General features: G+C 39.3%; 1 protein-coding gene across 1 annotated transcript; it reads right to left on the bottom strand.

Moving 5' to 3' along the window:
- Positions 1–2,030: 2,030 nt before the first annotated feature.
- OPRM1 (opioid receptor mu 1) lies at positions 2,031–23,176 on the bottom strand. Its single transcript, XM_032485224.1, has 3 exons — positions 22,688–23,176; positions 21,386–21,906; positions 2,031–2,508 (listed from the first exon to the last, which is right to left on the bottom strand). Exons 1-3 carry the CDS (start codon positions 23,028–23,030, stop codon positions 2,470–2,472), a joined length of 903 nt encoding a protein of 300 aa, XP_032341115.1. The 5' UTR covers positions 23,031–23,176; the 3' UTR covers positions 2,031–2,469.
- Positions 23,177–27,938: the final 4,762 nt, after the last annotated feature.

Below are 27,938 nucleotides of genomic sequence, written 5' to 3'. Positions count from 1 at the left end.
GGAGCAAAATAACCGCGATGGTGGAGACTAAAGGAGGGAAGGCCTCCTGGAGATGAGAAATTCCACAGCCCGGAATCAGACGAGAAGCAACATTTCTGTTTCATGTGTACTGCTGGCATCACTGGGATGCCAAACTAGGAAGAAATCCCATCCATAAGGGCAAGGGTGAAATAGAAGAATAAAAGAAGAAAGAACAAAGTAGAACATTATATTTTCTTAATATTTAGATTTCATGAGAAACTTCAACCCATCCAACTGGGTCCAGGCTGTTACTTCTCTATTTGTCATGGAATTTCAAGGTAGTTCTAGCAAACTGATGATAAAACATGGTTTTGAATGAAAAATATCAAAAGCACACTAATTTATTATTTACTTAGCTAAGAGCTGGTCATTAGGCAGAAATAATGATTGTTGAGAAACAGCCTTATGAGCAGAAAGCAATACTACGTCATCCCTTGAGAGAACTCATGTGTTTAAGGCCCAGTAAAAACAAGAACTTTCCTCCCCAGTGACTTATATACAAATGTTTAATTTTCCTTTATTGTGCTTCCTTTGAATGATCCCTTTTACTTGTGGAAGCTCTAATAGTGCACATATATAAATGTATATACACAAATGCATTTATTCAACATTCTTTTTAAGGCCCTGATTTTAATTATTTTGATTAGAAAATGTAAAAATTAAAAAAAAAGCATATTCATTCTGGGACATTATATTTGAGAAATGGAGATGATTAGAGGCAAATATAAGACTTCGTCAGGAGGAAACATTTAAACATTTATCCGGGATTTTGTCTTTTTCTCATCTAACAGATACATGGGTTGGGTCCATATAACTACAGCCGATTGGATCTGAGACAATAAACTCATTTATTCTGATCCATGACAGCTGTCTTCCTGAAACACTGCTCTTGGATATCTGATGCATATTTGTGCCTTCTTAGCTTGAAGAATGAATACAAATTGTAAAGTTGAGTCTGCTGGCAGCTTGTAGACTGAGGAATATTCTTATAAGGGAAGCTCACACCCTGTTTTCTGTGTCTTCATAGAAAACTACAACTTACTTGGTTCACTTAAACAATGCAGACAAAAATTCAAAGTGGAGAGTTTTTTGGCATGGGTCATCTGACTTGATTGCCTCTAGAGGTCAAATAAAACAGATGGTTGCCAAATCTCTAACTATATTTCATACCAAAGAAAACCAGTCAAAGAGAAGGAATTGTCTTAAACTACTTAGAAGACTGACATTTTACAAAGGAAATCTTGACATTTAGCAAAGATCAAAAAGACCAATGTATTGGTGATAACATGATAGAAACACAATCTTCAGGAAAATATTCTTGGGTCATTGTGAATATTTCATGTCCAAGTAACTACACAGGAGTGAAAAGTAGACCATCCACTTTTCTCTGTGGTCATTTGAGTCTTTCTATTTTGAGATTAAGTATATTGGATCCACATTTTTAAAAAAGTTGAAACCGTTCTGAAAATCAACATCAAACATCTGTCATTTTGTCGTGCTGATCCAAGAGGCATAAGTATTCTGAGCAGAGTTGAAAAAAAAAAAAAAAAGAACACAGTGTAAAGGGAACACGCAGGGATGGAGAAACTATTGAGAAATGAAGAGCAGTTTCAGTGCTTGACTTCCTGCATGGATAAAGTGACGAGCTCATTGACCCACTGTTACCTTTTTTCCAAAGCTCAGATGGGAGCAAGGGAATTGCAGAGTTAAAGCTGAGCAAACCACTGCAAGTCTAAGAGTGAAAAATCTCCCATCATGACTCTCAGGAAGTACTTGTAGGGCACGAGAATCAACCTCTTTGCAGCTGATGCATTACTGAGTTTCAGGTTACCTTTCATGGTAATTTCTTCCCTTGGGAAAACGGAGCTAGGTAAGAGATGTTATTCTTTTAAAAAATGCAAAACCAAGAAATGAACTTGGAAGTCATGTCTTAACCGCAGATAAAGTGAAGGTTAACATTAAAGGTCAAAAATAGAGCAAAAGTATTCTCCTACAGAAGGCTGGAAAGTCTTGGATTTCCACATAAGGTGCTTTGATCAGAGGTAGCATTTACTTTACATTTACTATGGTGAATTTAACAGGTGATGGTTTTTCTTGGATGAGCTCATAAATATTTGCTTGAAAACAATATTACATACAGAATGGCCACCTTTGACGATGACCTCAACGCACATACCGCAGCATGGTTCGGTCCCCTTGGGCTTCTTCCTCACGATTATGTACACAAGACAACTCACTGTGGTTTAGTTCTTGCCTTCCTAGTGCTTAATTTAGATTGGATGTCCCTCCCATGTGCAGAGCGGAGTGGCCAGAGAGGAGAGTTTCGATGACTCAGAGGAGGCACTTTCCTAGGAAGCTGGAGCCTTCTCACACGTGCTGGCTGCGACCTGCTCCCACAGAGATGGTGGCTTCTAAGCTCAGGGAGGGTCTCAATGGCATGAGGGCCAGTTAGGGCAACGGAGCAGTTTCTGCTTCCAGATTTTCTAGCTGAAAGGAGAGAAAGAGCAAAGCCAGTGAGTATTTCAGATTGGTTGCAGAACACATGTATTGGGCATCCTCTGTGTGTCAGAATTGTATTGAGAACCTTCATGTAGACACACTTTCATCTGCAGCCCTCAGAGATTTTCCTAAATGTCAAGACATTATTTAATCTCTTGGGTCATTCTGAATATGCTATTGGATTTGTATACACTAATGAATAAGAATTATATGCTAGTCATCAAAGGGATGTTATTGATGGCTTCTTTGAAAAAATGTATTTTAACCCAAACTCTGTGTCTCCTTTGCCTCTTGACCCTCTTTCCCCGCTTTATCTTCAAATTATTCATGATTTGACCAAAATTTCAAAAGAGAAGCAGGCCGTCTCTTTGCAGTCCCTTTTATGCTCTTTATTTCTAGATAAAGAAATTTCATTTTTCACCTGGTTCTCAAAATCAATGGATTTTCCCCTAAAGCAGCGGATTTCCCCACCCCCACCTCCATTGTAAAGCCAGCCTGTATGTTGAGCAGTAACACGACATTTGTTCACACAGAAAAATGTGGCTTGCTGTTTTCAAATAAGGGGGGGATTACAGACATGAAACAAGTTTTACAATTAACACATAATTGTTGCTGTCAGAGTTGTTACAATTTTTGTTGAGAAAAAAGAAGTGTCGCATAGTAAATGTAAAGGAATGAGAATTTTTCCCTTTAACATAATTTTGGTAAGTTTCAAACTTCAGGAAAAGTGCAAGAATTAGGATGGTACAAAGAACACTCGTGTACCCTTCACTTGGACTCACCTTCTGTTAACGTTGTACCCCACTTGCCTCTTTTTCCTCCTTCCACACACACAGACACACACAAACATACACATTATCTTATTGAACCATTTGATATTAAATTGATTCCTAAATATTTCCATATACATTTCCTAAGAATAAGAAGTAGAGTGACCACTAGCAGCCGTGGGAGAGGCAGTCTGCCATGAGTACTGGTTGTTCCCGTTCAGCCTTGCTGATTGTGCCAAACTGTAAGGCTTAACTGATGTCCGACCCAGAACACTTTCTGTAGTGATAACACAAGCAATTAAGGTCAAGGTGACCACAGCATGGATCCCTCTGTGACTGCTTGCTCTTGGGAGGCTGGTTTATTGCTCGCCGTGAAAGGGACTGAAACTTGAGCTCCGGGTTCCTCGACTGTGATACGATCCATTGTGTGTGCAGCCACCATCTGGTTCCATGGCATCGCCCTGTGGGAGTTGGGAGCCGGGAGGCACCACCAAGCTAAACTTCTGTTGTTCGCTCTGCTGTGAGTAATAACATGTCTTAGCATTTTTGTCTACGTTTGGCACCTCTAGCCTTGTGGTGAGACAACCTGCCTGCTTGCTCAGTTATCTCCTTTGGAGTCTTGTTTACTTCTTGCCATCTTCTAAGGAGCTGAGACTCTTCCCAAGCTAGTACAACAAGCAGGGTGTCAAGATAGACAATGGGTTTTTGAAAGAGAAAAGGCAAGGGCTCATGGAAGAGATTTGAGTATATTAAGAAACTCCTCGGGAGCTGGTGGCGAATGTTCTGGCCCATTTGGTGCAGAGAGAGGGAGAGTGTGGTCCCCCTGTCCTACCTGTTGATAAACATGAGTTGAGTTGATGGAGGGAGGCTGAGAAGTGAAGGATAAAATCTAAGTGGTGTCGTGGTTGCTGCTTGCTCTCCTGTGGACTAAAGGATGAGGACAGCACTCTGGGGCCCACCAGGGAGGAAGCACAAGTGCATCCAGTCTTAAGTCACAACCAGAAACATCTAGAGGGTAATGTGCCCCTACAGTGAGCACCAATGTGCAGACTTGGTGAGAAGGAAAGGACGGAGGCCTAGGAGCACATGGATCGCCAGACTGAGGAGCTGTCAGATCCGTGGCTGATGAAGGGCGAAGGTTATGCTCTTAGAGGTTGAAGGAAGAATCTAGGCTGTCTTACATGAGGCCCCATCATTTAAGCCACTGTGCAGATTACTTAACTGGGACAGGAACATGCCCTCCAATGCTCCTGTGGGTTTTTGTTTCAATGACTACATTTTGGCCAATCCAATGAGACTTTCTCAAGGCCAATGAAAATCTCATGAAATCCCATGAAGGAAGCAATTCAAAGCCTGAGGACTGAACTGCTCTGGACTGAGTCTATCCTGCCCAGAATGGCAGCATGATTATGATCCCCCATCCAGAGAATGAGAGATGAGTTTTTAGATTGGTCCCCCTCCCCCAAGGTGAAGCACTCCACTGCCTTTCTGGTTGGGAGACCCTGTGCTAGAAGGCAAAGAATCTGCAATCCAAGACAAAGCTCGGGATGTGAAAATCCAACCTGCTCCAAACAGTAAGGCAATGGAGATGCTTATTAAAATAGGGATTCCCATAGTAGAGACTGATGCTGTGATCACCAAAGGGATATGGTCCAGATGTCAGGCTATGGTGCATTCCGTGGAGGCTGTTAGCTGTTCAGGTCCATGAAACTCTGCTGGTCTCTGGAGAACCAGATTCCTTTATGCAGATCAATCTCTTCTAATGGAGGAACTAGGAAGCTGGATGGCTGCCTTAGAGTAAATTACTCCCTCAGAATCTCTACTGCTTGATTCTAATTTGTATCCTAATTTGAAAGCCTTTAAGGGTAAGGTGCACTGGGGAGAAGTGACCCATCTTCATTCCCAGGAAGGATAAAAGGCCTTACCCCCTAAGGGAGGCACAATGAGGGTAGGGGAGAAAAGTAAGTGTCGGGGTGAACGTAAACTTTCATGTCTCTTTTTGGTGCCTGTGCTCAAATGACTAATGATTCTCCTGAGGTGTGAGAATCGCATATTCAGCGAGTAACACAGGAAAAGAAGCGACTGCAACTTTTTGGTGGGGCTATTTGGACCCCTGCTGCACTCCACTTCTGCTGTTCCCAAGGCTGAATGCGCAAATGGTGCTGGTAATTTATACGCTTGTTCTGTGAATGCTCATTATGTCCAGGGGAGATGGTCCTGATCTGGAAGAGCCACTTATAGGGACGTGATGGTAGATGCCTGCACGTTGATCATAACGTGGCTTCTGGTTCCCTTCCCTATGTTATAAAAGAGGATCATTTAGAATCCCAGGAGTAGAAAAGGAAACCACAACATGATCAAGGACTTAAATGCAACAGGACTTATGAAAAATACAGTATTGTGATATCATAGCGCTGTGCTGTGTGGCCAGCGAAAAATGCTAACGGGATGTTGGAGGCTTATGGAGGATAACTGCCAATTGAACTCAGTTTTATTCCCTGCAGTTCTGGCTTCTCCAGACATCATGACTGTAACTGAATCAGTTGCCCATGATGGCACCTGGAATGCCATCTTGGACTTTGGTCATGTCTTCTCTATCCCTTTGGCACCTGAAGTTCAAGATTATTTACCTAGCTAAGCCTCTAAAACATAATTACTGTGCTGCTGCAGTATTATTTGAACGTTGTTCTGCTATTTGTCACCAACATGTGGGTCAAAACACAGAAGTCTCTCTCTTTTTGTAAGTGACTTGGTCCTACTACACTGATGATAATATGCTGATAAGCTCCAATGAATTTAGCAGATGCTAACTTACACAAAAGCCCAGGAAGGTTCATTAATTCTGAAAAGATACAGGGATCAGCCACCCAACTCAAAATCTTGGGAGCAACATGGACTACAACTCAAAAGTGGATTCGTGAGTCTGTAAAGAAAATATTCTTTGCACTAGGATTCCCCTTTACCAGAAACATAGCTTGGCACTTAATTGCATTATTCAGGTATTAGAGACAATAAGAGCTTTATCTATGTATACATTTTTTTGAGTCTGATAGTTTATCAGATAATCTGCCAAATTTGGCTGAGGACCTAAGCAGCAGGAGACACAGGAGGCAGTGTGACAACCTTTCCCAGTAGCCCAGCCCCGGAGATTTTTTGAACTACAGATTTCTGCAAGAGGAGGCAGCCTCCACAAGAGGTATCCCCTGGGGCCTCTGTGGCATGGCTACCCACTTCAGTTGGAGAAGGACTATCTCAGGGTTTGGAGGTGCTGGGAGAGGGGCAATGATTCATGCTCTCTTTGTCTCCAAATTCCAGCCCTGCCAAGTAATCACATGGTCCACTGTGAAGTGCAGAAGTGCAGTGCAACAAGACAAGCACAGCTTAGATTGCCAGCCTGCCCTACTGGAGGGCTTATCACTCCAGCCTGTGTGCTGTGAGATTAGAGGAGCCCACGTGGGCTCGCTGGCCCTGGGTCACTCTACTGTGACTAATGTTGTCAAAGGCAGCTCCCAAACGTGAAGTCCTTGTACGTGTACAAACACTCACAGATATATGCAATCTGGTTTCAGTTAAGCTCATACCAATTCATAAGCTTCTCCTGGCAACTGGGTGCCCTTGGGTTATGCCACGTGTGACTGTCAAAACTGCAAGCACTTGGTGTCCCTGCTTCCATGGGTCATCCACATCATTGTGACAGTGATCCAAATCCAGAGCCAGAACCCGTCCCCTTCAGTTCTATGTTTGTTGGCAGGAGAGAGGGGGGCCACAGGATATCTCTCTGCTAGGCATCAGGGCGAGGCTTTGTGCATCGTTGACCTCATGCAATTATTGGCAATGACACCACTCCTTGGGTCGCAGTCCTTTTGTTAGGCCCCCATGTAAAGAAGGCTGTCCCATTTGAAGGATACATGAATCCCTGCATCCATACAGTGGTGTGAGTACTGTTCCCTGGCATCGGAGTCCACATTCTGGAGATAGGTCAGGAACTTCCCCTTGACTTTAGTAAGCATAGCCAATGAGATGGAATAAGCCACAGAGGACCAACAGGTCAGGCTCAGCTCTGGATTGCAAGTGAGTCATTTATTGGCCTTCGACTGCCTTCTGGTTGGTATGGTTGCCAGCCACTCCTGCTGAGTTTGAATACGTTAACAGTACAGTGGTGCAATCATGCATATCCTGAGGAAGAGGCTACACGGTTTTCTGAAATAAGACCTGTTAGTCTTGTCTGGGCCTTAATCAGTTGAGTCTGGGATTCTGGAGCACATGCCTGAGGTCAAAATCTCAGGCTGATCTGCTCCTGCTGATCGAGATTCTATGGATGACAACCCTAGACAAATACTGACTGAAATAAATGAAGCAGATTTGGTGCTAGCCCTTGTCAGTGTGTCTATTCCAAATTGCTGATGGGGGAGCATAATTGTAATGAAACTGAGTTCAGATGAGAGTAAGCTGAGCTGACGGTGAATTCCTGGGAAAGGCAGTTCACCAAGCACCCCTGCACACTCCATCTGACTGAGCTGAACTGCTGCTGTCTTCCGACTCCAAGTAGTTTCTTTACTCACATAGGAAGACCCTTTGCTGCCAAACCACATGAGGACCACAGCATGATCTCTTTGTGACTGCTTGCTCCTAGGGGTTGGTTTACTGTTTGCTACAAAATGTACTGAAGCCCTAGCTCTAGGCCCCTCATCTGTTGTGCAATCAATCAACTGTGTGCATAGTGACAATCGGGTCTATTGTGTCACTCCATAGGACACGGGGGCAAGGTAACCGGAGCCTCTGTCCCGATGCTCCTGCTGTTTCCTCTGATCCACTGAGTCACACTGTCTATGTTTGACACCCATGGAGTCATCACAAGCTGACCTGCTTACTCTGTGAGAAACTTCCTTTGGAAACTTGCAACTCCCTGCTAGTTTCTCAGACTGCACTTCTTTTCTGACAATAACCACAGCACTGTTATAAATTCAGTAAATCTGACATTTGACATAGGTACAATATTTTAATCTACCGTCAGATTTCCAATTTTGCCAACAGCTGTTTAAACTCTTATTTCTCCAGGAAGTCAACTAGCAAATCCCTTTGAGCTACTTTTTAGCCTATTTTGAAAAATAAAATTTTGAAAAGCTTTTAGGTAGAATCTGAAATTTATTTAAGGCACTTTTAATCTCTGTCCATACAACAACTGGCGTGTGCTTTCCATCGTTGCAAGGAATTTAAAAGATTGCCTTTTCCAATTCCATTAATCTACGAGAGGAAATAGAGGTCTTGAGAGGTGAAGTGACACACCCGGAAGTATTGGTTGAGGAAAGCCAGTTTAATATTTTTTTTTGCTCTTTGTAGCATTCTCTTCCACTTCCATTTTTTTTCCCCTTTCCTATTTGTGGTGTCTTCCAAAGTTGCACTTGAAGCCACTACCAGACTTGGGTACTTCCGAAGCTGATCAGTGTTTCAGCCAGTAATAGACCTCAAAATCCCATTCATAACAGAAGCCATAGAAACGGAGCCACAAAAAAACTTTGGGAACAGATGACTCATAGGCAAAGATCTCTATTTACCTAAATAATAGAGAACTGAGTCACACTCCAGTAAAGGGGAATTCAGGGAGAGGTGGAAGAATCTGGTAGTTCAAAGGATCCAGACTCAATATGCCAGATGCGTCCTTCTGCTTTTAATATGATTTTTTTTTTTGTTCAATATAGTAAATTCTTTCACAGAAGGAAGCTTTGGTGGTTACTTTTGTTGTCCATTAGGAGAAGCTAGCCAGCCCCAGAGTCTGAATGGGGTAATTAATCACCCAGGAATGAGTCCTTATTCATTGGTTGTCAAAAGAAGCTGGGAAAGTCCTGCCTGTGAAGAGATCCTCTAAGCAGTCACAGCATGGGATGCCAAGCTCACACAGCTGGTTATCAGCAGCCTGGCACCCGAACCCAGGTTCCCTGGCTTCCAACCTTGCATTCTTTCACAAGAAATAGTGTAATTATTTAAACTTTGGCATGCTTCTCGCAGCTGAATATAGATCACTTTTAAAAGAAACTTAGTTTCCTCAAAGATGTCTCATTCAAAAGAATATGTCAGTTATAAGGCTTATTCCTAGCAATGTGTGGTTTAAATCAGTGAAAACATATCCCAAAGCTACACAGACTTTCCCCCCATTTAGGATTGTAACCAGAAAGTGACAGCCTTCAAAACAAAGCAAAACAAAAGGAAAAGCCAAACAAAACACAACCTGTTCTATTTTCAGAGATACAAAGTTTCAGTATCATGTTTGTATTTAGACCACATATTTTAAATGAATGAGAATGAGAGATCAGTAATCAACTTTAGAACCTGGCTAGTGCCTGGAATTACGGGACATAGCCGTTTATTCTAGTAAAACCTTGAATTTGGAATTGATTTGTGCCTCACTCGGACTTAACGGTCTATAGCGGGCTTTTTGAAACGCTTAGGGAAACTTTAATTCGGTGAGATGTTACAAGGCATCTCCTGAAAAACTGAGACTGCGCTTAAATAAATTTGAGAAATTTAGCTTAAAAAACAAAATGCAAGTATATGTAAAAAACTAAATGCAGCGTACACACATATACAAGCACAGTAGGGCTTTTCAAAGCCTTTAAAATGCTAATTCACAGTATCGGTCCTCATGACCGAAATAAGACATGCAAAATTTCTGAATATTTGCCTATAGAGCTATTTTTTTTTTATGGGCCACATACTAGCTTTTCACTGTAGTAGTGTTCTATTGCAGATTGTAAAAACTATAAAAAAAAAAAAAGTGAGAGAGTCATTTGTTTTGATTTCCTAAATGTCAAATCTTAACACTTTCATGTAGGCAAAATGCTCCTCTTTGGACATGTGAAGCTTCCAGTGACTAAGAAATCCTTGTATTTCAAAGCTTAGAAGATTCTTTCTTTGGTTGTGTTGAAATCCCTTTCCCTGTGGTTTCACCCATTGGCTTTAACGAGCAGAGTTGTATTGGGTAAAGTCCAATTTTCTACTTACATCCTTTTAAGTATATGACGATAACCATCTTGCCCTGTTTGAGTCTTCTGTTTCCCAGATGATCATGTGCATTTATTTCAACCATTTGTCATATTAAGGAATTTTAACTCTTTTCACCTTCTTGGTTGTTTGTGTCTGAACACAATCTAATTTGCTTATTTCATTCATGAAATGTATTATCTATTAGAGCGTCACAAATGTTTCTTTGGTTCTAGACACTCAACTTCTCTTGATGTGATTTTAACTGCAAGAATTGAGGTGGTCTGTATCATATTGCTGATTCATGAAATAAAATCTCTATGACATTTTTTAATATCTGCTATCACTCACATCCTATCTTTCTACAATTGGATTTTTGGACTAAAGGTTTTCTCTAGTAACTGCTATAATTTTAGTTTTCGCTTTCTCTCCTAGTACCTTTGGTTCCTTATCCTGTCACCTAGGTTATCCAGCATTTCTCTGTTGGTTGGGACTTGTGAGGTGGGAATCAAAGTTTATAAATCTATCTCATTGAACTGTTGTATCCAGATCATAATTCACCAAAGGATAATGTTACAGAAATTAACAAGAACTCATCAAATTTCTTGTTAAAAACACTATTAATACTAGGTATCAATGATTTCTCTATGTTCTACAAAAACAAAATTTGTTTCGCTGTAACTAATTCTTAGAAAACTTGCCCCCTAGAGGTCACTACTTCCTTTCTAAGTGCTTTCAAAATATACTTTAATAATCTGATCTAAGTTCTAAAAGCAATTAGTGCAAAGCTAAATTGTCTGTGTGGTTTTCAGTTGCCACAAAAATACCATTAAAATTGGGACTCTTATTTCTTTCCTCTAGTTTTCCAAGAATCCTCTTACTCTTCTTTGCTTCTGAAGTTATGATTTGTGTTTCATTGACTGTGCTTCCTTGACAAGTTACCTTAATGTTTTAAGATCTCCAGGAGATATGGCTTCATTTCCGGATGTTCTCTTACAGTATCTTCACCTTTACTGGTCTTCAGTTCTTAACAGTGTTTCAGGCTGAAGATCTTTTCTCAGAAAGAAAGGCTCGGAATAAAATGAGGGTTGAAGAATTGTGCCTTCCTCTTGTCTTCCATTAATATTGAATCTTATTCTTTGCAACTGGTTAGCAGTGCAGAAGAAAACCTTCTTTTGAGAAATCAGTGTGATATTTCAGAGAAGATTTAGACTAAAATCAGGATACCGGGGATCGAGTTCCAACTCTCAGGCACTGCTTTAAGGGTATGACTAACTTGGATCTTCATGTTTCTTCATCTATAACATAGTTTGGTCAGGTTAAATCGGTGGTTCACAACTGATTTTTACCTTAGTGGTTTTCAATTGATTTTTTTTTTTTTTTTTGCAATGTCTGGAGACATTTTGGCTGTCACAACGAGCAATGGGTATATGCTACTTGCATCTAGTGGGTAGAGGCCAGGGAAGCAACTAAACGTCCTGCAATGAGCATCCCCCTACAGCAGAGAATTATCTGGCCCAGAATGTCACTAGTGCCAAGACTGAGAGGTCCTTTGGAGAGACCAAACTTATGATCCCTTTTAGCAGCATTAATTCATTCTTTTAAAATTTTGTTACAAGAGCTGTAATTCAACTTCTTGGGGGAAAGGGAAGGGAGGAGATGAAAACAGTAAAACCTCACTGAGTAGCTTAGGCTGGTAACATTGGCCAGTTGCCTGGCACTGTGCTATGTATTCTACATGGACGAGTACACATCACATTCACATCAAAACTAAATGTTAGTCTTTATAGTTATGACCATTCTGATATAGCAAGAAATTGAAATATAGAGAGTTTCAGAAACTTGCCCAGGGGTATTCATCTGGTCAGTGGTAGAGTCTGGCTAAGTAAATGAGCCATCTGAAGTTTCGAGATTTTGTGTTATATCTGCTATTCTTATCTAACTATAAAATTTGCCCTTAACTGTGGATATTTTAAATTAAATTTATATATAGTAGAGTTTATATAAAATATAATTATGCTTTTCTTTAGTTACAATTTTTTTAAACTTTATTTGGAAATTAGGTTTGAAAAAACTCTCACAATCATATTTTAAATTTAGAAAAAAGCATACAATAAAAAGTATGTTTCTGGCCAACAATTTCTCCATTTATAAGAGGAATAGGTTTAATTAGATGATCTATATTCTTTTTCAGTTTCAATAGCCTAAGAACTGTGAATATTTTACAATCTGCTTGATAAATTCAACTGCATTATTGGGATTTGGATGTTGATATTTACTTTTAGCGTAGCCATTGGAAACGCTATCTGTTCCACTGAATTTCTGAAATAACCAGAAAGATCTTCAGTTGTTAAAGTGCATGCTAGCCATTCTGCAAGGCTCCATCTGCAGCATTTTAAGGTTCTGTGAGTGACATGTACCTCATCTATTTCCAAAGAGTAACACTTTTTAAAAATTGATGTTTTAAATTCGAATGGGCTCACATGTAACTATATTTGGGGACTTTCGAATATAAAGACATGTTAGCTGACATGAAGGAGAAGAAGAAAGAACAGCAAGAATGAGATATTCTTGCTAAGTTGGTGAATTATAGGATGGGTTAGATAGGTGATTGCATTGTCAAATATATGGCCATATTCCATTTCACATCCACTATTCACTGCATTGTCTTGTCAAGTTTTTTTTTTTTTGCAGTAATTTGACTTTCCTGAAGGTAGTTGTATTTGTTAATGTCAATTTCCATAGACTTTACTTTTTTTCTTTTTTGTCAGATGTCTTAGAGTTACTTACTTTATCACAAGAAAAATTTATTCATTTCTTAAAAAAATTATTAATGCTAAGGGACTTGGACATATTATATGGAAACTCTGGATCATATATGATGATTTGATAATGCATATAGAAAAAAAAGAAACAAGCTGGGCTTCACAGATTTTGTAGATTTCCAGTTTTCCTGGGGTTTCCCATGTCTATATGGAAAACAGAATAGTAGGAAGAATGTGGCTGAATTCTAACACAAAATGTATTCTGTGGGTTGTTTTTTTTCCTTCCTTCCCTCCTTCCCTTCCTAATAAACTACACTCTCTATAGAGAAATAACATTATTTTTCTACATATTCATTCTTGGACTGAGAGGGCCATTATTTTAAGTTATAATGAAACTTTCAGCTTATATTTATTTGATATTTGTAATTACATGGAGTTAATTTATCAGGCTAAGTGTTTGCATATGTTCCTAATAAGGCAGGTGTTGCAGAAAGAAAGTGTTTAATTTCCTTTCATTCACAGTGAAGCAACAAGCACTAAATTCATACTTATCTCCTACCCAGGTATGGTTAATATTTATAGATATTCATTTCTTCAGCAAACATCACTTGCAATGGGGGTGCCCAAACTCACATGGGGTCTTGAAAACTGGCATCATTATCCTTTTGATATATATCAGGAAAACCATTCATGTTTTGATAAAGTACTATTACAATTATTTAGCAGTCAAGATGACTCCTGTTTTTAGCCTTCCCTTATCCACACACTATATATATATATGGAATATATATGGAATTCCATATATATGGAATTTTATTGCAGTAAAAGTAGAAGTTAGAGATAATATAGTTCTGATCTTTCTTTTCATCATGAAAAATTTCTATTCATTTCAAAGCCAGGAACTCTTAGTATATAAGAAAGAAATTCTCAAGTGTACAGGGAGAAAGCAGACAATAATTGTGGCTCTAGGTTCTTGATTTCCAGGGAAATAATAATTAGAAAGGAAATATTTATACATATTTTATTCTAAAAATTTCTAGTTCTCATAATGTCATCCCAAAAATAGTTTTACAATTTTTGTAAAATTGTATAAATTTGCAAATATTTATTGTAACTGACCAAGAGGTAACAACAATCAGAATGATATTCAAAAGTTAATGACTGGTTTGTTATAGGTCATTTTCATTCCAGTGAAACATTGTTTGATATGAGGAAAAGAAATGCAAAAGCAAAAAAAAATTATAAGATGCAGTTGAAACTGCATTTCAGATTCATAAACGTAGATGTAAGAACATGTGTGGTAGAAAGTTAAATGAAATATTCACCTCTTATAGTTAGCTCCCAAAGCTATATAAGAAAGGAAGTAAATCTCGGTGTGAGAACTTTTTCATGGTAAATGGTTATGAACCAGAAATCTACCACTTATGGTTAGCCAAATTAATGACATATCATTCTGAGTTAGTTTTTTAAAGAAAAGTATGCTGCTATATTTTATCAGTTGGCTATATTAATTGGATCATCAAGCACAAGAAAATGCTTCAGGAATTATATTAGTTAATCCAGTCTTTATAACTCAACCTTCCTAAAAGATCAGTGTGCTCAGTCAAGAAGAACTCTAGCTAACTGATGTATTGGTGTTCACGTACATTTCTGTTATTCAGAATAATCTTCTGGTTCAACCCACTAATGTGACAGTTAAAGCAACTGAGTTCTTGCCAGACGAAGGGGTTTCCTCCATCACATGTTGGTCAGGCACAGCATGACAACTAGAACTTTCTCCTGACTCCCTGTCCTGGTCCCCTCTGGCACCACCACCCCTCCAAGCTGCCTTCTCTAGTAAGATAATGTGATTGCGCTCAGGATCCTAAAGGTCAACTTACGAAAATATTAAATGAATTTCTCTGACCTTAATGAAAAATCTTAACTTGTGGAAAAGCAAATGCCATCATTCAGTGAGAGTCAACATGACTGATGGGAAAAGATTTTAGTCAAATAATTTGAGCTCATATAATGGAAACCACGATCCCCATTGCTGAATTTTTAATTCCCCTTGCCATTCATTAATCTCTTTGAATGTTTACTTTTACACACAGATACACAAATGCACCATGAATACATCTCAGCATGCCTACATAAAGATCTTATGGCATTCAAACTGTCAGTATATAAATGATAAAATGTAGTTGTAAGAGGCACCACTAAGTGGAGTGAAGACCAGACTGAAGGGACAGTAGGGCACGTTAATTAAAGGTCCGGGTTATCATGTCAAATTCAACTGCTTTTATTCCTCAGCCACTACTTTTTAACTATGACCTTGGGCAAGTTAATTCCTTAAACATCGGCTTCCTCAACTGTAGAGATAGTGATTATTATCTCTTACACCTCATATGATTGAATAAGATATGCTGGATACAAGCTAGTCAAAATGTTATCACTAATAGTCTTAAAGCCAAATATTTTCTGAGAATAAATAAATTGCTAAGTAAGTAATATTTTCTCCTCCCAGATAGTAGCCAATTTATAGAAACATACCAAGTTCTTCTGCTATTTATGAAAGATATTATACATTTTAATATTAAATTTTAATATATTTAATATTAAATGTTAATTTTAAACCTGGATATACTCCAGTGCCACACCTGCATGGAAGCACACCCATATCATGCACGTGTATGCCCCCCCCCTCTCTCTCACACACTCATAACTGGAACTGTTTTCTTTTTAAACCAAAGAATTGAAAGAATAGCCACTTTGGCTTTATTCACAAAATATGCATTGATGTGGACACACACAGTAATTCTGTGAGCTATTCCCATTTGGGGCTTTTGTTATGAAATTGAAAGGCTTTTCCTTCTCAAATTGGCTCTCCACAGATGTCTTGTAAAAAAATCAAGAACCAACTTTTGAGAGTGATGTGGCTGATTTGAAAAATTAAGCTTGTGGTTTCAGTTTAGCTGGGGATAATACACTTTTGTAGTTAATACAAATGCTAAAGCATCTCCTCATCTCTTGACCTGCTACTTTGATTAAAATATCAAGAAACTGCTTTAAAAATAGTAACCCGAGGGTTTAGCAATGGACTTGCCATATTGATGAAGACTTAGCAAGAGGTACCATGATGGCACTTTATCCGTATTGTGTTACTTTGTCCTGTAAGACTCACTGATTGATATATTAGAAAGCTGAGGCTTGTCAAAAGAGAACTACGTTATTTTGCTAAACACAATACTCATTTGGTGAAAAAAATTTGTATTAATCAGCTTGACTGAACGGGTCACTCCGGTTAGACGAAACAGTAACTTAGCAGTGCTTGGAGGACACTTACATTTTAAATCAAAGTTTTCTGTTTGGTGTTTCATTCAAAATTTGGATTGTTGGACTCTACTTTGATTCAGTGAACCAGAATTTCTTAGAGTTTCTTGGAGATCACACTTTCTGAAGCTCGTAGTAAAGTTTGAGATCCTCTGACTGAGACCATACACTAATATTTGAGTGCACAGTGGCATTTTTTGGGATAGCAGGGAAAAGCTTTGGATTCATATTAAAATCGCAGATGTTTGTCTAGGTTCTGCCTCTCATTGGTGGTTTGATATTGTATAATCATTTAACCTCCCTGAACATTTATTTTTTCATGTTTAACCACTAGGGTTATTACAGGAAACCGGTGTGATAGGGCACATGAAAGCACTTTTTAATCTGCATGTTATCATACAAGTGCAGGGTGCCACAATTATTATGGTTATAGTTAATACAAACTCTTTAAATAATAATCCAACTGATATAACATATTTTTCTTTACTCATCTAATGTCTAACATTAAAAAACAATCTAGGCGTCAAACAAAAATGTATTACAGAATATGATTGGAAAAATATACATATATCTATGTATGTATATGTATAATTGAATTGCTTTAAAATAGCATTGTAAATCAACTACACTTCAATAAAAAATAAAAATAATGAAAGAGAAAGAAATTAAAAAAGGAATGCAATTGCAGAAGAAACCAGAAAGGGAAGACAGCTCAGTAGTGGTCAGCATCTTGGGTCTGAGTTGGACCTGGACTGATCTGAGCCAAAGGTGGAAGTGTTTTGTAGCCAAGTGGAGTCCGATGAGGGTAGCAACAGGGTCGTGCATGTACAAAGAAATTAATTTGCATCTAGAGCAGACGGAAAATGAATGCCTATGCCTGAGCCTACCTAATGAAGATCCAGAAGACATAGAGATGGCAAGCTGAACATCAGTCAGGCACGGAGCGCTACAGCTGGAGCGACAAGCTAGGCTGGAATGCACGAAAGGATATGAGACCATCTTTTTTTTTTTTTTTTTTTTTTCTGTATTGAGTCAGGACATAATTGGTTTAGGGAACTGAATCTGGTTCTTATAAAAAGTAAACTTATTTACAAAACAGAGACAGACTCACAGACACAGAAAACAAACTTATGGTTACCATGGAGGAAAAGGGGTTGGAAGGAATAAACTGAGAGTTTGAGATTTGTAGATACACACTACTATGTATAAAATAGAAAAACAATAAGTTCCTAATATATAGCACAGGGAACTATATTCAATATCTTGTAATAGCCTATAATGAAAAAGAATATGAAAAGATATATATATATAAAAATGAATGACTGTGCTGTACACCAGAAATTAGCACATTGTAAACTGACTATTCTTCAATAAAAAGAAAGAAAAAATAACAATAAAAATAAAATTAGAGGACAAGCATAAATGTAAGAAAAATTTTGAAAGGTGTAAATCTTGATCAGAGGACTAAATCCTGGAGGAGGTAAAAATGAAGAACCCTCCTGGGAATATTTCCCTCTTGCTGAATGGTGAGTCTCATATAATGTCAGAGTGACAGAGTGACAACCCTTTAGGTCGTTAATCGGTAGTAAGAAAGGGGTCATTCTCACCTCCATATTTCCTGAAATATCAAGAGCCCTCCAACCATTCATTTATTTTGACAACAGATATTTTCTGAGTACTTTATTGTGCCAGACACTGTGCTAGGCAGATCCTGGAGGTACAAGAAGGAGCAAGGCAGATGTGGTGTGGGCTCTCAGGAAGTGACAGCGTGCCTGTCCCATGCAGTGTGCGCCCACTGTAGATGGTCAGCAAAAGTGGTCACAGTGACTCCCTGCCCTATATTCACAACCTTTTGCTATGTGACTGCAGCTCCTACCATCAGTAGGCAGAGTCTGTTTTCCCACCCTTTGAATCTAGAACCTGCGATCACCGTGAGAACAAGCCAAGGGGAACATGGATGTTGGAAGATGAGGACCCACATGGAGCTAGCCATCCTTACCACGGCCAGCCTAGATCAGCTGGCTGACAGCCCATCAAACAGCAGCTGTTGGCCACTGGGTGAGCCCCACTAAGACTAGGGGAACCATCTACCCAGAAGCCCAAATTACTGAGCTATAGAATTGCAAACCAAATAAATGGTTGCTTCAAGAAACTAAATCTTGGAATGATTTGTTATGCAGCAAAAGCTGACCCCATAGCTTTTAGCTGTGTTAAGTATGACTCAAAGTTTATTTTGGGCACAGATTTTTCTTACATGGCTTATCAAATTACCTTGATAACTAACTGCCAACTGTCCACTTGACTTTGCGTTGTAAGGACATGGTCTCAGTGTACAGTTGTCAGAATACAGACACCCTGGGAAGGTTTGATGTTTGATTTCTGATCTTCAGAATATGAAGTTGACTAATGTGCTTGAGGTGTGACATATATAGTATGATATATTTCTTGGAGAAAAATACAAATTACATAGGCAGGACATAAACATCTACAACAGTACAGATGTCAAACAAGCAGTTAAAATGTTAATGAAAATCCAGTTAGCCTTGTTCCCTAACGTGGTGGTTCATGACGCTAAAAAAGAAAAAAAATTAAAACCTGTTGGTCAGATGCTTGGTTTGTACAACTAATCAACTATGTTCTATAGACACAGCGATAAAGTCTCCAATTTTCCCTTAAATCATTTTATTATTTTGATGTAGTGTTGAAACTATCACCAAATTCTTCTGTATTGTTTCAGGTATCTGTGTGTAATTGCCTCGATTCTAACGATGACACGTCAGTGGAGATTAGTAAAAGGGATCTTTGATTTACCTTAATTTTCAAATCTGTCAGAGTGTCTTTTCCTTTTTTCCTGGCAGCCACTCCTCTCTATCCAGCCCTCCCAGCTGGGCATTTTGGGAAAGCAGCCAACTCCAGGGCTAATGCGCTTCTGCTGTTATCTGACGCTCATTCTGCTTCATAGAGGCAGCAATGAAGATAAGCCCTAATTGGATGTTATTTTGAAGCAAACCTTTTAGTTACTTAGAACAGAGCTTCCCCAATTAGCTTCCTTTCTCCTCTCTCTGGCTGTGCAAGAACCACACTAATGTGAAACGCTGGATTGGGAGGGGAGTCAAGGGCAGTGTTGGGGCACCTGAAGGGCAGTCATGCTGAACTCAGGGAAGACGCTAAACCAGAAAGGCTGGGAGCTGTATTTCCGGGAGAGCAAGGCAACCAGAGGATGCTGAGAGGATCCGGTGTGAAAAGAGCCCCCAGCAGCGGTCCAGGGTACAATACCCACAGCCACACGCTAAGGTGCCTGGAAGGAGAGGGAGGGTATGAGCAGGTGCTTAAGGAGAAAGAATCAATCCTTGAGAAGGGCCATCATTTTGCTCCAATAGAAATATATTGCTCCAATGTAAAAATGCTTTAACCTTAGTTTAGGACTGAGAGTTTTAAATTGCATTCTTTAATGTATTATTCTCAGCTTAGGGAAAAATCTATTTAAATCCCTACCCTCTTTAAGTTATTCACAAGACTGCTGTAGCCACTGAGAAGGAGAGCTGGTTAGTAAGCGGAGTAGGTTTAGAGGTCTTGATGTGGAAAAAAAATACAGTAGCAGAGTAGAAAGACATTTCTTTCTGAAATGGAATTAGAAGTGAAGTATAATAAGTTAGTAATTACTGTTTGGTTGGAAGTAGGTCTGCCATCATTGCCTCATTACCTTTGGGGCTCCGAGTTCCTGGGTGCATTTTGGCGTTATTGAATATTGAGGGTATGAGGTTTGATGACTCCTATGGCGGATCCACCTGGGCTGTGTTACACCAGTCCTGGGATCAGCTAGTAGGGTGAGCCTGGGCTAGGTTGAGTGGCAGCAGTGGGGGTCACAGGGGACAGCGAGGAGGGGCACAGTGAAGAGAAACAGGGAGGGAGCAGCTGCACCCTCAGGGAACCAGGCTGTCCTTGAACTCCTTGACTTGACTCCCTGCTCATTTTAATGGAACCATCTGTCCTCGCAGTTCTGCCCCCTGACCCTGGGAACTTTATAAAAGGTTCTGACAGGAGGATTTACATTCCTAGGGAGTCTGAATTTGAGTTCTATGTTATAGAATTACACAGGCTGTGATTTTTGGGATGCTGGCATCATTATTCGGAAATTTACTTACTTAAATTAATATTAACAATTTAAGAGACGGATTTGCTTTACAGGTCAGACTCCAAATTTTCCAAACCTGTGGCTTAACAAAATAGCATTAACTGAGGAATGAACTTTTCTCTTTCCTCTTTTTTGATTTCTCTTGTCATTGTACTGTTGTGTATAAATCTTGAATCTTCCATGCAGGCTTCCATCTGTACTCTTCTGTGAATAGAAAGGCATCTTCCAACAAATAGTCACTCCTTGTGATACTAACCTCATCTGGTATGACGAGTGTTATAAAGCTAATTGAATTCTAATCATTGAGTAATATGTTTGGTGTTTGCTCTAGAGTTCAGGTATAAAAGTTTGCAAATCAATGGCTTAACAAAGTTAAGGCCAGTCATTTAATTCTCTTTTCTCTTTTGCTGTGACACTGAGTTGCTGGGAACATCTTGTACCCTTCACCACACGGGGCAAAGTGCTGGCACTTCCACTGTAACTACAGAACCACTGGCTTTTGAGAAGTGACAGGGAAGTTGGAGTGGTATGCATGAAACACCTAACACGGAGGGAGATGAGAAGAATTCTAGGTTAGGGTCACTTCCACAATGTGCTGAAGTCATTAGTTTTGTATAGAAGCAAAGGCTGTGAAGATAGTAGAATTTTTGCAGATCTATGGATTTCTAGTTGGTATGTCTCTGTAGCTAAAGGAATATGTACAAAATATACAAAGCTCAGTTTATATAACAAAGTGACTCTGCCACAACGATCATAATTTGCTCCCCTCCTCCCTTGGTCCTCCTACTGACCTCAGTTCCCCAGTTACTGATCCACTTCTAATGGATTAAACTCTTGGATTGCAGCAAAGCTTTAAATTTTTATGTCATCCCCAGCAGGCACACCCAATTCTAGAAGCCTCATACCTGATGGTTAGTCCTGTCCACTGTGTTGGCCGTGGAGGGGTGGTCTCTGGTGTTCTGACGAATTCGCGTGGAGTTTTGCTGCTCAATGGTGGAGGAAGTTGGGATACAGAACTCTCTGAAGCATCGTTTGAAGTTTTCATCCAGGAATGCATAAAGGACTGGGTTCAGGCAGCTGTTTGTATAACCCAGAGCAATGCAGAAGTGCCAGGAAACAGTCTGGAAAGTAGTTTCTGGGATTGTAATCAAGGCTTTAATGATGACGTAAATGTGGATGGGAGTCCAGCAGACAATGAAAACAGCCACAACCACCAGCACCATCCTGGTGATCCTTCGCAGGTTCCTATCCTTTTCTTTGGAGCCAGAGAGCATACGGACACTCTTGAGGCGTAAGATCATCAGTCCATAGCACACTGTAATGATGAGGACCGGCATGATGAAGGCAAAGATGAAAACACAGATTTTCAGCAGGTTTTCCCAGTACCAGGTTGGGTGAGAGAATGTTAGTGTACAATCTATGGAACCTAGAAGTAAAGAATTACAAGGAGGAATTAGCCACAACATTTAATTATGTCATTAATATTAATATTGCCATTTCTCTTTCTAATTTAGAGCCTTGACCTGAGCTAACTTACGGTTATGACTACGCAAGCCAGAAAGGGAAGATTTAAAGAAATTATGTAAGAAACTCAGATCTCTGTTGATTTTTAGGGAAAGTTATTTTTTCCAAATATCTCATTTTCTGGTCCATTTTAAATGGCATTAAGCTTTCACTGAGCCAGCAATTATGGACCTCTCACCATGAACCAGATCCTCTGTGGGGTCTATGTTGACAAAAAACATAATCACTGCCCAAAGTCTATAGGAATTTCCAGCTAATGGTTGTTTTCAGTCCACTTTTTGATGGGTGGTTCATTCATTCTGAACTGAAGCCTAAAGGGATAAATTTGTCATGTAGGTGGACACTTGAGATTTTAAAAGAAGGCTCCACTTAACGCTCTTTGGATTTAAGCTCTAATTGCTCTTGAAAGAGTGTATTCTTAATTTCCCATCATTCTAAGGAAGTGCAGAGAAATTAGGAACCCATAGATTATGGATTGTATTCTCTTTAAAATATTTACTGGCTTAAAATTATAGGGAAAAAAATCTTATTTCAAAATATTCAAAAGTATTTTGCTAGAAAGAATCATTAAAGCTACAGTTTGACTATGGCATTGGACCAGTCCATAAACTCTATTTGACTCATGACTCCACCAGCAAATCTGTCCCCAGAGCCTCCATCCCTCAGGCTGCAGCGTCACTCACCATGCCGGTACTTCGTTGTCGCCATGAACATCACAGGCAGACCAATGGCTGAAGAGAGGATCCAGTTGCAGACATTGACGATTTTGGCATTGCGGGGAGTGCGGAAATCGAGGGCCTTGACAGGATGGCAGACTGCAATGTAGCGGTCAACGCTCATGGTACAGAGGGTGAATATGCTGGTGAACATGTTGTAGTAATCTATGGAGATCACAATCTTGCAGAGGATGGTTCCAAACGGCCATGTTCCCATTAGGTAGTTGACACTCTGGAAGGGCAGGGTACTGGTTGCTAAGGCATCTGCCAGAGCAAGGTTGAAAATATAGATGTTGGTGGCGGTCTTCATTTTGGTGTATCTAGGAAATGAAAGAAAAGTAGCGGCAGAGTCAGAAAAAGATGTCACAGTGTGAAATGCAGTAAAGCTTCCAACCAAACAAAAGAAAACAATAACAGAAAACAAACAAAAACAAGTACAAAGATTAGTGAAAGGCATTTGAGGTTAGATACAGCAGAACTATTTTCCAATTCCGGATTAGCCATTTATAACCATATGCCTATGGACTAAATATATAATTTCTCTACATATCAGTTTTCTTCCCTGTATATTGGTTATAAGAATGGCTGCCATGATTTATTGTTTTTTCCCCTTGCTTTTTTTTTTTTTTTTTTTTTTTTTTTTTAGTGTGTGTGTTTTTGTTTGTTTGTTTTTTGGAATGTGCCAGGCACTGTGATGGGTGTAACAGACACAGGGAGCACTCAGTCAAGTATTCAGACACTGGGTAATAATACATTTTAATTTTAAATACATAGAAAAATTTCAGACATATGATTAAAGTTATAGAACAATGAAACTGTGCAAGAGTGTATATGTGTGTACATGTACACACATATACACGTACACACATAAATATACAAGTATTATGGGGGCAGAGAGATGAGGCAAAGGGAACAGTAGGGGTAAGAGAGGGAAAGAAAGAAGGCATCTTAGAAGTGTAGATGCACAAGTTTAATCTCACCGTTGGTGGCAGTAGGTCATTCCAGACAGAGAGAGAAAAAGATCCAAATAAAAGCAGAGAGTTTAAATGGCATGATGTGTGTGTTTGGCCTCACACACATAACATCCCACCAGGACTGACAATGAATCTGACAGAGGAGGAACACAGAGGCTAGTTCCCAGACGGGCTTGTGCACCGCGGTAGGAGGATTAGACTTTATTCAATCTGTGTTGGGGAAGCTAAGATTGTTTTGTTTTTATTGTTTAATAGCTTTATGGAGGTGTGTAATTAAAGTGTACAATTTAACAAGTTTGATAAATGTACACACTTGTGAAACCATCGCCATAATCAAGATCAGGGAGTGGTTTGCACACTCAGTTGGACCGCTTCCTGTTTTCGCAAACAGTTCCATTGGCACATCCTCACACTCACTTACTTACTTCTTAGCTATGGCTGTTTTGATGATGCATTGGCAGAGTTGAGTAGTTGCCACAGAGACCATATGGACTTCTGGGAAAAGAGTATATTATTTTAAAATAATTAAACCTGAGAGGAGGAAAGGTATGCAGTTGTTGGAAGAGCCTGTCTGAAAATGAACTCAACACAGAGGATGTGGATCCGAGACAGTGAGAGGGAAACCCATACCTAAAGTCAGGTCTTCCTTGGATTTTTTATTTACATGATACAATAAATTGTTTCTAATCTTTATCTTATGTTAATTTATTTTTCAGTTACATGAAATTAAGAGTCTAACTCATTCAGTCCAAGATGGCTGTTGGTTTGAGGGGATAGTGTTACAAGCACATTTGTTAAGGGCCTAATTCAGTGTCTGGGAAAGTTCTTGTTGTTTTGATTTCACCAGGAAGCTGAAATTTAAAGGAAGATTTTAAGAACCTCCTCTGAGCCAATAGGCTTGAATTATTTCTTGAGCTCTAAAATTCTAATACCCAATCTAGTCTACTTTAATTGCAAAAGGTGCATTACTGCCAAAAATGCTCCCCATTTTCAGATTTGGGGCTTTTTGACTTGCTTTAGAAGTTTCACTTCCTTAAAGGATGTAAAAAGGAAAAGGTAGGGAAAGCCACTGAACTTGAGGAGACATAAATCAGTTTGATTAAAGTGAAGACTCCAAATACGGTAAACATAAAAAGATAATTTAGACAAGTTCCTCCAAAGTACAAAAACAAAATAAAAAAAATGACTTTTAAGATATTGGAATAACTGACCTTGATGCTTAAGAAATTTAAAAAATTTTTAATGCTGTTCATGAGCATGAATTTCTCCTGTGAAGCAGAAAAGAAACAGTCTCCCAAAACCTTGTAAGCGCCACCATACACGATGGACCTGCAGGATGTGGAGGCACGCTTGATTGCACTAGTCACTTTCCCAGCCAGCAGACCTTACATTTCACATCTTATCTTTAGTGGAATGTTTTATGTTAACTAATCAGGTTCTTTATTGTCAGTTGATGACTCATCATACTTCTAACCTTTTCTTCAGGCTCATCTTAGCACTAGATACTTACTGATGTATGGTCGTTTCAGTTAAAAATAAAAATCCTTTCCTTCTCCAGAATGAGATGTTTGTGAAACAAAATGAGGTTAGGGTCCTACATCACAAAAGGAAAAGTGAGCATTTATCTATCAAAGCTATTTCCACTGGCATTTTACAGGAGCAATGGTGTTTAATTTTCTCAATTTATCCAAAGTGCCTTCTTCTAAAGATAGCCAGTATTCTTATCCCAATTACTCACACTTTGAATCACAGCAACATATAAAAGAGAGTCCATGCAGTTTCCTAAATAAGTGAAAGAAATTATATAAGGCTAAAGGTTTGGAAACGCCAGTTGCCTCCGGCATATCTCTGAAGGCTTTGATCTGAAGGGATAGTCCGATTAGGAAAGGGGTCATGCAGTCCAGCAAACATGAGCCTTTCCTTCTCCTCTGTTCTGATAGGAGGTGCGAGCATTGCCCCAGGAAAGTCACTTGAAAGATCAGAGTCACGCTACAAGCTGTAGGTGTATACGAACCAGAGTTAGCAAGCGTGCCAAAGAGGTGAGCTGAAGGAAGGCTTGCCTGTGCTGCTCAGTTTACCTGGTGGGTCTGAGTGGAACACCTGGGTAGCAACACACAGCCCTTTCCCCATCCTTTGTACCTATTACTCCTTAATGCGTCATAAATGAGTCTAGTGGCAAAGTGGGCAAAATGAACTGGGATGGATATATGACACGTTCTTGGAGTCTCACCTGGACTACAGGGCCTTCCTGACACCAACTGCTCCTGCTGTGCCCACGCATTTGGGTCTTTCCCTCTGGCTAGTGGGCCAAGCTATTTTTTCCTTTCTAGTTATCCCATTGAAATTGTCCTATGTATGTATCAAAAAATTTTTTGTAAATGATTGAATAGCTTATTTGTTATATGAATCTAAATGAATTACAATGCAATTGTTTTAAAAATGTATTCATCTCAGGACCTTTAATGCTTGACCCATTAAAGTGATTTTATGAAGCTTCCAGATGCTGCGTTAGGCAAGAGGCATTATGAAGCCCGTTCCATTGGCAGCTCGCCTATTCTCCCTTGTTGCGTACATACCTTTAGTTTGTAAATGTCCTTCCTTTTTTGTGGTTCTAATGCCTATTTACCTTCAGACCCATTCTTCATGTCATTTCTCCAACAATTACCACTTACCAAAACATTATTGATTTTGACCAACTTGTGCTAAATGAAGCCACACTGAATAAATGACTCCTGTATACCCAATGGGATAGGCTTTGCAAACCTTTCTTGTCCTGTTTTTGTTTTTGAGTTAATTCTTGAATTGTGCTGACCCTGTCTCCATCCAGAAATAAAACTGGCCAAGGATGCTTGAAAAGAGGAAGAACATATTCCAGAGTCCAGCTTGCTAGTTTTGTTCCCCATTATGCATTTCACATTCCTTCTGCTGCCTATTTCAGGAGGTCACAGTGGAAGCATTTGGGGTGTACAGGAGACTTCTGCCTCTTTTGGGGCTGGTTTTCTGCCCTTTGGTGTTTTTACCAAATGGAGTTTTTCTTTCTTTCTCCCCCTACCTTTTGTTAATATCAGTGAAGAAGGAAGATACTCAACTCTGTAAGGATTCATGAGGCCCTTTTGTATATTCAGCCTTGTGCTTGGATGGATGCCTTTTCCCATCTGCCATGACTTTTATGTCCACCAACCCTCAACAGAGAAATTCACATTTTTAGTGGAGGAGAAATCTCCCTAGAGTGTCATTTTTTTTTTAACACTCATGATTAATTGAATAAATACTATAAAATAAAGGCACTTGTCGTACATTTTAGGTTATTATTTAGATGAGGACAGTGGTCATATGCGTACCTACTTGAATTTTTCCTTTATTACCCATTTCATTCTGATGTCTCAGGCAAACACGTGTGTGTGTGTGTGTGTGTGTGTGAGAGAGAGAGAGAGAGAGAGAGAACGAGAGAGAGAGAAAGAGAAAAGGTTGAAAACGACCAAAACCAGTGATATACTCTCATTAGCTATTAACACAGAAAGAGGCCATATATTAGTTTATTTTCTGTTATATTCACCACTAGCTTAGTGAAGGAGGAAACTGGGGATTTCTCCCTTTGTTATAAAATATTCTAAAACACTTCATTTACATTTATTGCAAAGTGGTTTTATGCAATCAATGACCAGATTTTCAATAAGCTTATACTAGCTAAAGAAGATCTCTGAGCCCTGCAGACTGGAAAGTGACTATTGTTTGCTAATTTGCCCCCAAACAGAAAACTTTGAGAGGCTTACAGGAAATTAAACAGTGTGGTACCTCCTTCCGGAGGTCAATTGCCTCTTGCCGTCTCTGTCATGGGAGTCTAACGACCATCAGAGTCTTTTGGGCTGAGTGGTAGGTACACTCTCTGCTTCCACACCCACTTCTTTTTTTTTGTTCTCTATATTCCTACTTTCCTCCTACTCTATGTCCCATTAGTGACAATTTGTGAAAAAAAAAATCCTTCAAATGGAATAAGGACAAAAATCTGCTTTCTTTCTTTCTTTTCTTTTTTTTTTTTTTAAATCTGCTTTCTTGAAGCAATGGGTGAACTTTATAAATAGAAAATATGAAGCGAATAACCGATCATATTTTTATTTTTGCATTTGGTGCTAGAAAAAAAATCAGCAAAATGTGTGGCACCTTTTGATAATTGCATAGAATTCTAATGGCACTAGAATCTAATGCATTTCTATTGTGCTAAGTCTCCTGCAGATCCCAACATT

Source organism: Camelus ferus, chromosome 8, assembly GCF_009834535.1.
Source record: "Camelus ferus isolate YT-003-E chromosome 8, BCGSAC_Cfer_1.0, whole genome shotgun sequence".
NCBI lineage: Eukaryota > Metazoa > Chordata > Mammalia > Artiodactyla > Camelidae > Camelus > Camelus ferus.
Note: the sequence above shows the minus strand (reverse complement) of the source record. Positions and strands in the feature narration are given on the sequence as shown.